Here is a 15,487-nt window from a genome sequence, read left to right as displayed (position 1 = left end):
TTCTTGTTTAAAGCTGCAGTTTTCTTTGCTATTAGCAGTTATCTTAAATATTGATTCATGGTGAGTAATCAAATCTTGTATTTCGTTTTCTAATAATTTTACATGACTTTAACAGATAGTGATTCGAATCTGAATTGATACAATTTCATTTTCTCTTTTAATTATTCTTCCTTATTTATTTTGTATAGACTTTTTGCAGTATTTCTGGGCGATATCTACCTATATGTTGCGATTTATGTCCTAGGTGCTAACAGATTGTTTGTATTTAACCCCAACTAATTGTTGTATCTTTGGTATTATCATTGGAATATAAATCATTCTTTGAAAGACTAATGTGTGCTTGATCCTTGTATATTTCGAAAATTCCTTAAATGAATCTGTCGATACAATCATACCTCATTTCTAGGACAGGAACCGTGGTCGGAGCAGGTTGGGAATTAATCCTCATTTTGTTTCAGACAGTTTTGTCACAGGGATCTTCTGGTATCTACCATAAGACGCAATCTGTATACTTTAAGTTTTCCCAGTACTATTCTATCTATTAACATACATTTCAGATATGCAAAGAAACGGGCTTTTTTAACAGAATATACCATAATTACATGAAGTTACATCACTTTTACTTAACGTAAACGATAATAAATTTATATTATGCTCATAAACTCAACACCGACTGAAGACGAAGAATGTAAAATTTTGTTTGTCTTTTTTTCTAAACTTTTTCTGGGGTAACGCCAATTTATACAACGTATAATCCAACAAAAATGTTTGCAAAGCAAGTGTAAAATCGTGTTCCTCTGTAGTAACAAAAAAAGTGAAAGGATTAAGATATGCAAATCATAACTCTTTGATTGCAAACAGCATTAGTAGTACTCACTCGATTTCAACCACAAATACATATCTATAATATAATTTAAAATTCGTGTAATAAATATTTCCAGCTACTCCGCCATTAATACATAAAATGATACATAGATAGGAATGCTAAATTAATACAAATGAAGAATTTGAATTGAAGACACACACATGTTGAGAACAGTTAATAATACTGATAGACGTCTTAGACAATTAGTTGATTAGCTCCTGGTAATTAAAATCATCCCACCCCATCCCATTTCGTCATTAATGTAAAAGACCGCAAACGAGTTTGCATGCCATTAGCCAAATTACAAACCCATTTTGTTCAATTATTGACCACATTCGTTTTGAATTAACACTACATTAAATTTATTTTTGCATTACCAATTATATAAAAAAATCACACTTTAGGATTTCTCTTAAAATACAACTCTGGAATTACAACACCTTTGTACACGATACGAAGGTGGTATAAAATAATTTAAAAAAATCGTAGAATAGGGTATAGAAAATTTGCTTAAGCAAACTGAATGTTATCGGCTTGAGCCTATATGAAGTGTATCTACGAGACAACTTATGGGAACGGTGGATGTCATAAAGAGAACTACACAAAGAGATGGTGAATGAATAAACCGACACGAGTCTCCTACACGTCATAAGTTTAGGTTGATGACGCCAGTATGCATTATCTTCAAAGTATGCTTATGAGATTAAATAACCATATAACAAAAACTTGCGGTTGTATTATTAATTTTATCTCATTTGCGGATGTGGACGGAGTTCCTATTGAAATTGCGTTGCGTAATATTTTAGAGAACGTTTAAAACTAGAACTGTTCCCAGTTATAATTGTTGAGCATAAATGAGGATACGGACTGTAGACGCTTTGCATTAAATGGTACTGTCATGCAATGGAACACGTGACCGAGACGTTCCTAGAAAACTGTATACCCGAGAGAGCTCGGAATGGAACAGTAATTAACAAATAATTCTACTGAAAGTTTACTTAAGCTTTTCCAATAAATCTATCATAAATGAAAAGAATAGTTATTTATTAACAAAGCGGGAAACTCTATGACTAATTTCCTTGTAATCATTTAACTGTTTCTTAGAATACCTTTAATCAAATTTAAGAAGGCCTACCAAAAGGAAATTTGTCTTAATTAGAATTAGTTGGAGAAATTATGCATTTTCTATAGTCGCATTAATCGTATTATTTACATTTTACGCACTAAAATGGTTAGAAATAGTTATTTGTTTGTCAAGGTCGTAAAAGTTTATCGATTGTCTAATATTTATCATTGTTTACAAATTTTGTGAATTGGCGATAAAATAGAAATTACGAAATTTTTAGCTACTCATTTCTTTACATAAAATTATTATATTGCAATACTGTCCGAGTGTTTAAAATTCTCAAAACATATTCGGTTTTATACCACAAATTTTATTACAAAAATAATAAACATTACTTCAATATCATTCAATTCATTTGCTTTTATTTGAATCAGCATGAAGTTATTTATTCAGCTACAATAACACACGTTAAAAGTGAGTCCCGGTTTTATACAGTTCTATCAACATCTTGATATACCTCGATCAACTAGATAGATGTTTATGAAATCAGAATAATTCGAATATAATTCTTCGAATAAAATCCGAAAAAGCAAAATATTAATCTATTTTTAAGTGAGTCATATGTCCCCAAAAATAAACAGTAAAAGAATTTATTTTGGGGGATAGTGGTAGCCTAAATGTTGGTTAAATCACTAAATAACTACCGTTTATGGTAACGTGGATTACTCTATATTAGTGATTAATGAACACCAACAGAAAAATTTGTCTCGAGCAATCATTACAGACAAAGACAAAGAGATTTTTGCATGGAAACATGGACGATCTCTTTTATGTAGGTCATGCAGATGCTTTAAATAGCGTCAAAAATTAAAACACAAGGTCGAAAGAACACAAAAGTACTGTGCTATGAAAGCTGCCAAAAAAGATCTTATAAAGAAATGAAAGGACAACTTGATATTAGTAACATTGCAGTTTTTGCTCCTGTCCCTCTGACGTTTTTGTTATATGCAAAATCATGGTAGAAATAGGGTTGGCATATTGATGGCTGCTGCAGAAGCTTCTGACAGGATACTACAATGTTACTAGATTTGTAGTATTGTGCTAATTGACTGCAAAAAATTAGTAATGTACTAAGATTTAAAGTTGCTCCAAGCAATCGCAGGTGTTGAAAAGAAATATAGTAACTTCATCAATGGTAAATTTCAAAGCAAGAAGCAATTATCCCAATATATCCTTAAAATCCCAACATATTCAGAAGAAAATATAACATTCTATCAAGCAATGAGATACTTGCGGTGTCGGTATTACATTTGTCAATTAGTTTTAAGAGAGAGTGTCTCGACTCACTAAATATTGCATTTTCTAGTGCGGGATCGTGCTTTTCAAAAATTAGAGAATCCTGGACAAAATAGGACAAGACCATTTACATAACTGGTAACTATGAAGTGCCTAATGATGTCTCCTTTACCATTTATAGATACCTTGAACAACACTTTTCTCCGCAGAAACAACGGCGACATGATTACCGAGAACTGTACCGGAAAAAGTCACCATGGCGATGATCAGAACAAAATTGTTCAGAGTAATAAGATCCCTAATTGGATCTCCAAGGAAAACAGGCGAGTTAAAGGTTATCATCATATGGAACGTAAGATCCATACATCAACCTGAAAAAATGCATAATGTCACAAAATAGAAAACCTGAAGAGATAGCCAAGATAACATGGCCAATTCCCAACAAAGATCTCTACTCTGAATATAAAGAAAATAATACTTGGGAACTTTAATGCGAAGGTCGCCGGAGGAAGATGTGACAAATAGAGACGTGGCTGGGTTTGGATTAGGGATAAGAAATGAAAGAGGCAACATATTAACACTTTTTTGCCAAGAGGAAGAGATGATAATAATGATTACCTTCTACGAGCGTCCAAAGAATCGTCACTTCGGACGACTCTTCATACACCCTAGAAGTGCTCACGAGACGATGATTAAAAATCGATAAGAAAACAAATAGGCTATGACTTAGTAAACGCGAAATATAGAAATTTAACCAAATTAGTGAAGGCGTTTGCGACCGCGGACGTCTTCTCGGATTACAATCCTCTAGTGGCCTAAATGCAGACTCATAAGAATAAGGAGGACAAGAAAAAACTGAATAAATGTAGAACACTTGAGGAAACAAGATATACAAAACGAGGTAGAGGTTAAAATAAAAGAAGACTTGAAAAGGAGGAAGAATGCCGAAACTGATCAGCGTTATTGAAATCCTTATAGGCATCCTAATAATAGGGAAGAAGCTTCAAAGGAAAGAATGATCAGCAGAATAAGGTAATACAACGAATACTACGCACAAAGAGCAGAGAAGCGAAAGAAAAATGTTACAAACACATACACAAAGAGCGAACGAACACGCAAACTGTAGTAAACGTAAACAACTCGATGTAGTGTACAATAACAATGGAAAAAAACGTCACAGAAATAAAACAAAAACCAGAAATATGCCAGAACTATATTGCACAATCCTTCAAGGATGAGAGGCCATAAATTAAGCGTAAAAATATAGAACCAGTTGCGTCGGGACATAATTAAAGACGAATGTATGCACTGAATATGCTTAAAATGGAAAAACATCCGTTGGCAGTTAGCCCAGATCAACTGCCAACGGAAATTCTTAAACTGATAGAGGACGACCAGATTCAAATTCTAGTAGAACTAGTAATAAATCTAGTATTTAAATACCACATACATAACAGGAATGATTAACCGAATAAATGGTTGCATCAAGTTACGTTATCCTCCCAAAAAAGAAGATTGCCAAATATTGATCCGATTAACGCATAATAAAGATACAACTAGATAGAGAAAACTAGATACAAACGCCTTACCACGACAAAGTCTCTACCTCAACGAAATCTTCTGTCAATTAACTATTTCGGATATATACAACTATTGAATAGCGTACGAACTCTTATTGAGCTTTTGAACTCATGAACAACACTTAAAACAACGCATCTCTTTTATACATTCCCGTAACCTTGCCAACACTCCATCAACAACCATCTTTTCCATATAGTCTCTCGCCGTATCTCCGCCAGCATTCCCTTACTCTTCGAAGACGTGTTTAATGAAGATCGATGTTTGGTTCAGCCACTCGGTTTATTGCCACAATTTACCAGTCCACTTAATAATCGTTTCACCAAATACGCCAACGCTCTTCTTTGCGGTTGGTTATCTATCCTACCTTGCACGATTCCCTACCTTCCTTCTTTCACTTCCTCTTCACGTTCTAATTCTTAAGGTGTTTGGAATCCATGATTGCAAACTCATATTTCATCCCCGGCAGCAGATTGACCAACATTGATCACTAAAACCCTTCGGGGTTTAAAACTAAACAATGAAGGCCAAATAGTAAATCTAGGTGACTGGTATCGCAAGAAAAACACGCACTGACCTCACATCCAAATTCACTCCCCAACAATGCCTCCTCAATTGACGGCATCACGGAAAGCACAAAAGTGGCGAAGTCCAACCGATTGATAAAGGTTGGTTAGGCGCAATATCACTTATGTAAAAGAAGAATGAGGAAAAGTGTTGATCCACCCAGACTTCTCTCAGTCACAAGCACCTCCTTTTCCGATAACACAAACCACAACACACTGCAAACGTAGTAGAAAAAATTTACCCTACCTCGAGGATGGCCGTTAAAGAAATTGGTCTGTAATAGGTGTGGATGGTCGTTCATCTAAGCCCCACTTTATCTGGATTTGGAACTATACTGGATTTTTAATTCGGAAGAGTGTTTTCAAATTGAAGCGCCAAAAAGAAGAGTTGCTATTGGTCAGTTTTAAGCCAAAATAACACTAGGAAAATTTGAGATGTTGCCGGCCACCATATTGTTACAACAGCTGTTGCCGTATAAATCGTGTATTTTTGTGAGTGCGTTTGCAAAATAATTCTTTTAAGAAAATACTCTTCGTGTGAAACATTTTCACGTCGTTTTTCTTCAATATGCACGAAGTACTAAGTACTTCTGGATTGCAAAGATCTCGGCCGAGAAGGCGCAAATATCTCAAGTTAGGACATCTATCTGTGATTGAAAAGCAGAATATATTAAATAAATTCAAAAAACTGCGAGCAGACAACCCCAGAATGAGAATCAATGGTATTGTCGCAAAAATATCGAGTATGATAGGTTGGTATTAAAAGACACCACCATCAACAGGTACATATAATGTTATCTTATTTTTAGGAGTGGCGCAACCTACTATTTGTCGCTCTATAAAAGAATCTAAGAAGGGACAAGTTACTCCACCTAAGCAAAGTTCTGGAAGACACTCATTAATCGAAACAGCGTGATGATTTGAGACAGATAAGTCGTTCAACATTGTCAATTTATGAAAATGATAAACTTCAGGTCAGTAGTGCCAATGTTCTAATCAATATAAAAAAAATTCGAGTAAATTTATGCTGAGTATATTTAATTATTGGTGGTATATAAAGAGAGATCGAAAGTATGTTGATAGAACGTGATGATATAATTAGGTGGAGAAGAAGAAACACAAAAAATTTGGGTGGAGACAGTATAAAAACTCGACGACAAGCGTTTACAGAAGGACTGACTACAGGCTTACGTAATCCTGCAGGGAAAAGGGAGACGTCTTATTATTTTGTACATAGGAACTAAGATTACCATGAAGATATGAATACTGAAGTGTTTGAAAGATGGTTTGATCGAAAAAAACAGTGCTACCAAACAATGCTGTTATTGCCATGAATAATGCTTCATATCACAGCCGTAATGAAGATATGTGATTCCCACAACAACATCTACAAAGCTCGATATGAAAGCTTGGTTGACATCCAAAAATATTTAGTACAATAGTGAGCTTTAAATGCGCGACACTCGTTAAATAATCGCGTTAGTAAATATGTACATTAAAATGGATGGCGAGATTTTTAAAAATTTATAATTTCCTAAAAATATTGACTCTTTGTAAATTTAATTTGTAAACTGCGTTTAAATTCATCATTAAAATTTATTTTTTAATATGTAATGACATTTGATTTTTAGAAATTTGCATAATGTCCATATCAATGTCAACTTCACCCTGCCAATATTACACAGTCAATATCTATCACATTGTTAACACCTTTTTAGAAATACTTGTACACGTATTCTAATATTGATGGTAAAACATTAGATAATAGACCAAAATAATACCGTATCGTAGTGTAGTTTTCTTGTTATCTTATCATTTTTGCATTAAGTCTTTTAACTTATGTTTAAGTTCTTATTTTATCTTTAACAATTCAGCTGATGATGGCATTTTAGCCGAAACCGGTACTGAATATATTGATTTTTATAGCGAGAAGGAAGTTATTTTGTTTGAATACCTAAATTTCATTTACATTTATGTCTCGCAACATGGATTACCAAAGATGCAAAATAATACCACCTCCATTCACGTTGGATATGTTATTTGTACTCAAGCAATAGCAAAAGTAACGTTATAAAATCTTTTGTTGAATAGTATCTTTAAAGACCTACTATATTTCTTACTTTTAGGATTTTTCCGAAAATTTTTACCACATTATTTCTACAGAAATCTTTTAAGTCTTCTAATTTCTTGAATAAATTAAAACGAGAAATAATTTATAAAAGTTTATAAATCATCCAGTATATACGCAAACAGATAACATATAACATATACGAAATTTGTATAAACAGATAACATTTGTGGCGTTCAGAAATGATTTGTTGCGTTTTAAACACCATTTTTTATTCGTTATGTTGACACGTTAATCATTTTCTCCTTCTGGTTACTGTTTTCTTGCGATTAGCATTGCATGATGAAGTTATTGTATGTGTGTTTTCCGAGTTTCTATTTTTCTTTGAATTGAAGTTTTATATTGTTAATGTGTTATGTATTAACTTTCAATAACACAGTTTGACGTATTAGATAATTGAAACAGCAAAACATTAGTCTCTATTTACCACCTACAACATTTTATTCTTTAAAATATCAAAATTATGTACTGAAGATTCGAATCCAATTTCATATAAAACGCACCTCCAGAAATAACTGGCAAAAAATGGTGACAATCATATAAAAATGAAAGTTGCATAACCAACATACAATGATCAATCTTCGTCAGTTTTAAAATGAAAGGTAATTTTGATATCGACGGTTAAAATAATTTTTCTGATCATACCTCATTATTTAAATGGTTTTACCTTCGACTGAAATGATTTTATAAAATGAATATAGGGACTCATTAAATGTCGAGTGAGAAAGTTAAGTGTTTAAAACGCACTACACAAATGATATTTTAACATGATCTGTATCACATTTTGTTACTGTTTCAAAAAAAATGAATTGATAATGACATTTTAGTGTACGCTTTTAGGTAAACATAGTTTAAAAGATAAGTATATTTCATCGATTTCGATACACCTAAACACACACTTACTTTTTTATTTTCTGGTAATCTTCTAACCCAAATATCCTCATTACAATCCAAGGTAGAAGTACTACTCGTTTGACTTTTCATTTCAATTAAAGAGGAATCGAAAAATTTGCTATCATAATGAGGAGGTCGATTAAATAATCCTTGAATCTTTGGTTTTCTTGGATCTGTCGTTGGGAAATGAACGGTATTTGCCTGCCGATATTTCGGATCTGCAGCCATCTTTTTCGCGGCTTCAGATGGTTGCTTCGTCGATTTCTTCTTCTTATCGTCATTGTCTTTCTTTTTCTTGTCGTCATCTTTCTTTTTCTTGTCGTCATCCTTCTTTTTCTTGCCGTCATCATCGACTTGTTTCGTCTTTGTTATAACAAATTTATGCGTAGGTCCTGACACTGTATCGATAACAGACGTTTTCGAGCCGCTCGATGATTCCGATAGACTCTTGTCGCTTCCGGAAATAGTAGCCAAGTCGCTTTGCGCGGCGGCCGTCTTCACCTCTTCTTCGTCTTCTTCGCGACATTGAGATAATCGTCGAAAAGGCATCGAAGTCCTCGATGGTAACGTATTCGAATGCTTTTGGAAGTAGCATTGCATAAAACTACCATTTTCGTCCAGATCTTCACCACTCGCTCTTAACATATCTTTTAAAGCGGCCATCGTCGAGATCGTATTGTACTTGATGTTTTGGACGAGGTCCGCCTCTATATCGCTGTCGTCGCTCGATGCTTCCGCCGAAGATGATTCTTCCTGGTGTTGGGCCGCCTTTTTTGATTTGGTGCCTTCTGGCGAAGAATTTGTCACTTTGGCATCCATCTCTATACTTTATTGAAAAATTAATGATTCTTCTATTTGTGTCGATTGAAATAAATTGTTTTTTAAAAATGTTATTAAAACGATGTCGATTTGTTAAGATTATTTTTTCAAAATGGTTTGGTTTTGATTTGGTTTTTAACTAAGAACATAACGTTAAATGCCTGTCAATTTGAAAGAAAACCTGTCAATGTAAACTTTTTGTTACCAAGTACATAAATAGTGCGTAAATCGGATTTTGTTGTTTGCGTTTTTTTTTGCTTATAAAAAGATACGGAAATTCGATGTGGATATAGAGTTTTATTTCGCGGTTTTTTTGCAACCGCCTTTTTAAAGTGCATTCAATGTCAAGGTCATTGGTAATAATTAGCTCTGTTAGAAATTCTGCAGCGGTTAGTTTAACACGTGTGTCGTTGTTCTCGATCGCTGAACGAAAAAAAAACTACCTACAAGAATACATTTTTGAATTTTAATTCATACACTCAGCCGCGTAATAAATAATAAAGGAAATTTAAATTTAGATCGTTATCTAAAGCTTTAATCGCCGACTTGGCGTAGGGAGCAGATTTTATAAAACGAGAAATGACAAAACAGTTATTTTTAATGATTTTGTAAAATATATTGTTTTGAATGGTGAATCTTTGAGTTCGATTTCAAATAAGAGTTTTATACATTTTTGGATTGCGTATTATACGCATTCGTATAAATTTATTTGAAACGTATTTCGCAAAATGCAAAGCAACGATCGATAGAGTGCCTTCAAAAATAGCCTACGACTTATGCAGTAATATGAATCACCCACCCAGCGAAATAATCAATATTGCGCACTGTTCCGCCAAAAGGAACACGTATTAAACTCGAAATAGGTATACATTTCTTGTCAAAAACATTTCAAAAATAATAGTCAACACAAACAAAGCTTTTTTTATATTGAAATACTACAGAATATATGATTTTATAAAAATAGGTAAAATTTTGCAATAGATTTGCCAAAAATGTTTACTTATCCACCTACATTCTGAAATATTAATGTTAATAACATCAAATATTGAGCCAAAAATAAGATTGATGTTAGAGAGGATGTAAACTTAACATTTGAAGTTGTATTTGTGTTAACATATTAAGTGAATTGTCCAACCAGCTTCTATGAGGATCTCACAACTACTCAGAATGACTTGTTGCTACTTTGAACAATACTTAACTGCTATGCAAACGTTGTTTTAGTGACAAACTAATAGGTAGTGTTTTACAGACAGTAAATTGTCCAAACTAAACAGATTAAGTTGAACACTCCAAGCATATTTGTTCGTATCACGCAAGACAAACACTCTTCTTTAAAAAGTCTACACAAACCAACTGAAAAACCATACCTTGATAACATATCAAGAATACTTCTCCAGTAAATATAAAGATATTTTTAAAGTATTCATCATAAACGTGACATTTAAAACCAAATGAACAATAGGAACAATAGGACTTGACATCCATTTTTATCACAGAACACTGATGGCAGCTATCACAAGCACAGAAGCCGCTTGGCCACTCGTTACGTTTTACGATTATACAAGATGTTTCTGTAAGTCGTGGCATAAATTTGACTAAAACTAGAGATAAAATGATGACGATTCGAGTAAAAGTTTTTGCAGAAAATAATCTAGAGTTTGATTTTGTACTTTTAAACTGGTTTTTATTTTTTATAGAATTTAAGTCTAACCAGTTTCGGCCCTTGGCCGAACAAGTTTCTTAATATTTCTTTTTGTTTTGTTAAGAAAGATCACATATCATAGTCGAAAACAGCTTATTAGTTACTAATTTACAAAATTAAAGTTTAAACAGTTGTACTTAAAATGAAATTAAGGACGAAGTGTTACAAGTTTTCAGGTTAATAATTTAAAAACGCTCTTTTTTAACAAAAGAAATATTAAGAAACTTGGGGAAAATTCAAGAAACATCATGTGGCTTAAAAATCGACGAAATGACCCAAAAAAACACGTTAAAAATAAATAAATGGTAAATGGTAAAAATAAAGTGCGGAAAAGTGACTAACACTAGATTAACTTCAGTTATAAAACTTCTATTATATGATAACTAACTTCGGGTTTAAAATGTTAACCTCGATTGTGACATATTTGTAATCTTCATTAAAAATCCTTTAAAATGAGTACAAACACGACATATTTATCTTCAATATTTAACTTCAATGTTAATGAAGTTATGGTCAACTTCCGGTTAAGAATGTTAACGTCAATTTTGACATATAAGTAATCGTCGCGAAAAATGCTTTAAAATGAGTCCAAACATGATACGTTTAATTCCAATATTACTCGAGATATAAGCAACTTCCGATTTGAAATGTCAATGTCATTTTGACAAATTCTTAATTTTTATAAAATGTCTTAATATTTGTCACAAAAACAAAAATATAATAATAAAAAATTAAGGTTGGTATTAATACTTAAAAATTAAATTGCTATCTTCATTGTTGCTAACTTAGAATTTAATGTTTTTTATTCTAACTTTTTTGTTTTTTGAGATAAGTGCGTCATCTTTGGACTCATTTTAAAGGGTTTTTAATGAAGATGACAAATTTGTCAAAATTGACGTTGACGTTTTAAACCGGAAGTGTTTGTGTTTCCATTAATGTTAAAGTTAAATATGTCGAGTTTGGACTCATTTTAAAGGATTTTTTATGAAGTTGACAAATATGTCAAAATTTAAAGTTGAAAGTTCGAACTTTTTGGTTTTTTGAGATAAATGCGTCAAGTTTGGACTCACTTTAAAGATTATTTTATCAAGATTACGAATATAATAACAAAATTAAAGTTGATATTGGCAACTGCAAGTTTTTTTCACTACTAAACCCGAATGTTTCTAATTCTCGTTCTAGTTTTAGTTCAATAAAAATATACAACATAGTAACATCTTATGCTAACTAGCGCTATCTACCACTGCTACTAGAACTAACTAGAACTAACGTCGTTTGTAAAATGATAAGATGAGTGGTGTTAATCTATTTGTAAAGTCTCGGAAGATGGCCAAGGGCCGAAACTAGTAAGACTTAAATTCTATATAAAAAAATACACTTTTAATTTTATACCAACATCTAGAAAACACACTGGCTCGAAATTATAGGTTCATCTATTTTATCTATTGTAGATTTTCTTGGTGTATCTAAGTGTCGTATCTAAATCGGTTCTTAGACGTATGATGCAAATCGGGCTTGAAATCGTATAACGTGATTGGCGCTTAGCTTTATCCTTTAAAACAAATAATATTTTAGGTCTTCCGGTAAGATAAGTTACACTTGAGCTACCAGAGACCATGAAAATCTCTAAAAACGATGAAATGTCGCTTAATTAAGTGATATACATATAACGCGGTCCAATTATTTGGCAAATAAGTTAAAATAGGGAAATTAAATAAACAATTTTATTTAACATAAAGTTAAACAAAATTCATAATTTGTAGACTGCCTATCATTTAGTTCCCACCATGAATTCGGAGAATAAAAAACAAAGATTTTATACCATGTCATTAAAGAGCATCTAATAGAATTATTAAAGATAAACAACTGTTTCGCCATTCCGTGTACCAATTTGTTTGTCACTTCATCATCAATCGCGTTCTTGCAAAATTGGAGTCTTAACCAGTTTAAATATTAATTATTCTTTGACGCGTTTGGCAATGCGCTTCGGAAAATTACAGGTAAGCTTTTCTGCAAAATTTTTAGGTACTATAAGTACGAAGGCTTTCACGGCCGGTGTGAATTAAACTACGATTAGAACTAAAACTAGAAACTTTCGGGTTTTGCCGTGCGTCTTTTAATGAAAAGTTTGACGTTTCGGATGCCATGTTGCAACCTTCTTCAGAAACTGGTTTGAAGTGACGAGATCAAACCATCGGTAACTATATATAAGTCGGAAAAACTAATTAATAATCAGTTAATAATCAATAGTTGTGGGAAGGTTTATGTTGGCTAAACTGGGCGCAACGTCGAGTGCCGCATCAAGGAGCATGAGAGGGATGTAAGGCTGAAGAAGATCCAGCAGTCGGCGGTTGCGGAACATTGCCATGCAGAGGGGCACTGAATAAACTTCGAACAAGCAAAGGTGCTGGCTAGGGACAACAGATACTACCAAAGACTGACAAGAGAAGCCATAGAGATTCACCGACATAAAAATAACGTCAACAGAGAGGATGGCTGTGAGCTTAGGAGAACATGGAAGATGGTGGTGAACACGAAGACCTCTTCCCACCTCACACCGGACGCGACGCAATTAGTTATTAATTAGATTGTAATTAGCGTTAACTGATTATTAATTAGTTTTTACGACTTATATATAGTTACCGATTTTTTGATCTCGTCACTTCGTACCAGTTTCTGAAGAAGGTTGCAACATGGCATCCGAAACGTCAAACCTTTTATTAAAAGACGCACGGCAAAACCCGAAAGTTTCTAGTGTTAGTTCTAGTTTTAGTTCTAATCTTAGTTTAATTTTTAGGTACTATGCTTAATTACCAGGTTTCCAACATCTGCATACATTTTTTTTTTTGTTTTCAAGTGCTCATACTGTTTCTGCCAAATCAGTTCCCCCATCATACTCAAATACATTAAATTTAGATTCATTTTTATGCCGCAATCATCTTTTATCATTTTAGCAAGTATTAGTAGTGTTTTAAGTGTATACTAAAAGTCTAGTGTCCAAACATGGTCTATTTTCAGAATTTTATAGTTATTTAGATATCAATGGTTACAACATTTTTATTTATTATACAGGTTGTTTCTGTAAGTCGTGGCATAATTTTAATAACAAATACTAGATTTTGACAGACAGACAACCTCGATTTTGGAATGTTGTCATTAATCGCAGGTGTCTATGGAAACAATTTATAAGTAAATACAACATGATAGAAAAAATAAGTCGAAATAATATCGAAAGACATTTACGTGAGACAGGAAATTTAAGACAAAAGTATGTAAATAACGGGAATCAGAGGTCAGTAGTACACCCAGTAGCCAGGGTGTACGACCCTAACTAAAAGAGAACATTTTGGATGTTGTGGCAGATCGTAGTACTGCGAGTACTGTTGATAGCAACAGTTTAGACATTTCAGAATATCCAAAAGTACGTCTTGGCATGTCCGACATGAACAGCAATTGTATCCATTCTTTTGACGAGAGTACAAAAATTAAAAATTGCTGATTAGCCCCGTTGCAAGTATAGTGTTGCCATACTATGATAGAAAAATGTGCTATTGATGCTGCGTTTTTAGAAAAAAGTACTTTTTCAGATAACCAATGATTTCAGAAATGCTGAAGAATAATAGTACTGAAGAAAATCCATATTTCATGCTACGTTGAGTAATAATTTGACAAATTTCTTTTAAACGAACTTAAACCTTTTTTGAATAACTCGAAAACGATGCGTTTAATCAAAAATTTGTAAGAGTAAAAATAATTTCAAAATGAAATAGGCTCTTAGAATCAGTTTTAAGGAAATAACCGTTGTGAACAACCTGTATAGCATTGATCCCGTGTTTGCATATTTTCAAAACTGATCTTAAACGATTTCTCATGATAACATTGCACTGTTTACCAAATTGTATCTTTCTAAGACAAACCATATTGAAAATATTTAAGAAAATGTTAAAAAATTTCTTAACTCTGGTGGCCTATCTTATATATTTATGGCTTTAGGCCAAAAATTTTTACACGAATCGTCATCATTTTGACTCTAGTATTTGTGATTAAAATTGTGTAGTTCGTTCCTACAAATTCAAAAAGCATTCACGTGACACCACCAAGCTATTTGCAGCAAATGGAGGAAATACGGAGCTATGTTACTGGTCGGCCTTTCATTCTGCATTTTGAAAACTAAAAATTTGTCGATCAGTTTGTTTGAAATCACAGTCGTTTGCTGAAGCAAAGTGTAAAACAAATTTTAAGTTTAAGAGTTGCTGCAAGATTATTAATATATCAAAAATGCCAAAAAGCAAATATGCACGATAAGTTTTAAAAAGTCGTCAAAATTGATTAATTGTAACAAGAGATTCCATTCGCTTATTTGCACTAGAAATGAGCAAAATGTGAAAGTGTCCACTTTTAGAATCTGGACGAAAGGATACGAAACTTTCAAAAATTTGATTCAGAAAAAAAAGAACATTATTTATTGTACCAAATTGGCAACATAGATGAAACACTCGTATTAACCTACTGGCAATGAAAAAAATAGGTTTACTGTTGTGCTTTCATTCTAAAAATTTGATTTTGGGACAAT

General features: G+C 32.9%; 1 protein-coding gene across 5 annotated transcripts in view; it reads right to left on the bottom strand.

Moving 5' to 3' along the window:
• LOC111419792 (SNF4/AMP-activated protein kinase gamma subunit) overlaps positions 1–15,487 on the bottom strand; it is a 169,748-nt gene that overhangs the window by 139,693 nt on the left and 14,568 nt on the right. For 2 of the 5 annotated variants that reach the window (XM_071197060.1, XM_023052662.2), the window contains exon 2: positions 8,403–9,219. The exons of 2 other annotated variants lie outside the window; for them this stretch is intronic. In XM_071197060.1, the coding sequence (XP_071053161.1) occupies positions 8,403–9,212 (810 nt within the window). In that variant the 5' untranslated portion in view covers positions 9,213–9,219. The remainder of the gene's footprint in view (positions 1–8,402; positions 9,220–15,487) is intronic. One more of the 5 variants, XM_071197061.1, reaches the window with a different exon arrangement.

The sequence above is a fragment of the Onthophagus taurus genome, chromosome 6, assembly GCF_036711975.1.
Source record: "Onthophagus taurus isolate NC chromosome 6, IU_Otau_3.0, whole genome shotgun sequence".
NCBI lineage: Eukaryota > Metazoa > Arthropoda > Insecta > Coleoptera > Scarabaeidae > Onthophagus > Onthophagus taurus.
The sequence above is the reverse complement of the archived record's forward strand: the minus strand, read 5'-3'. Positions and strand labels throughout refer to the sequence as shown.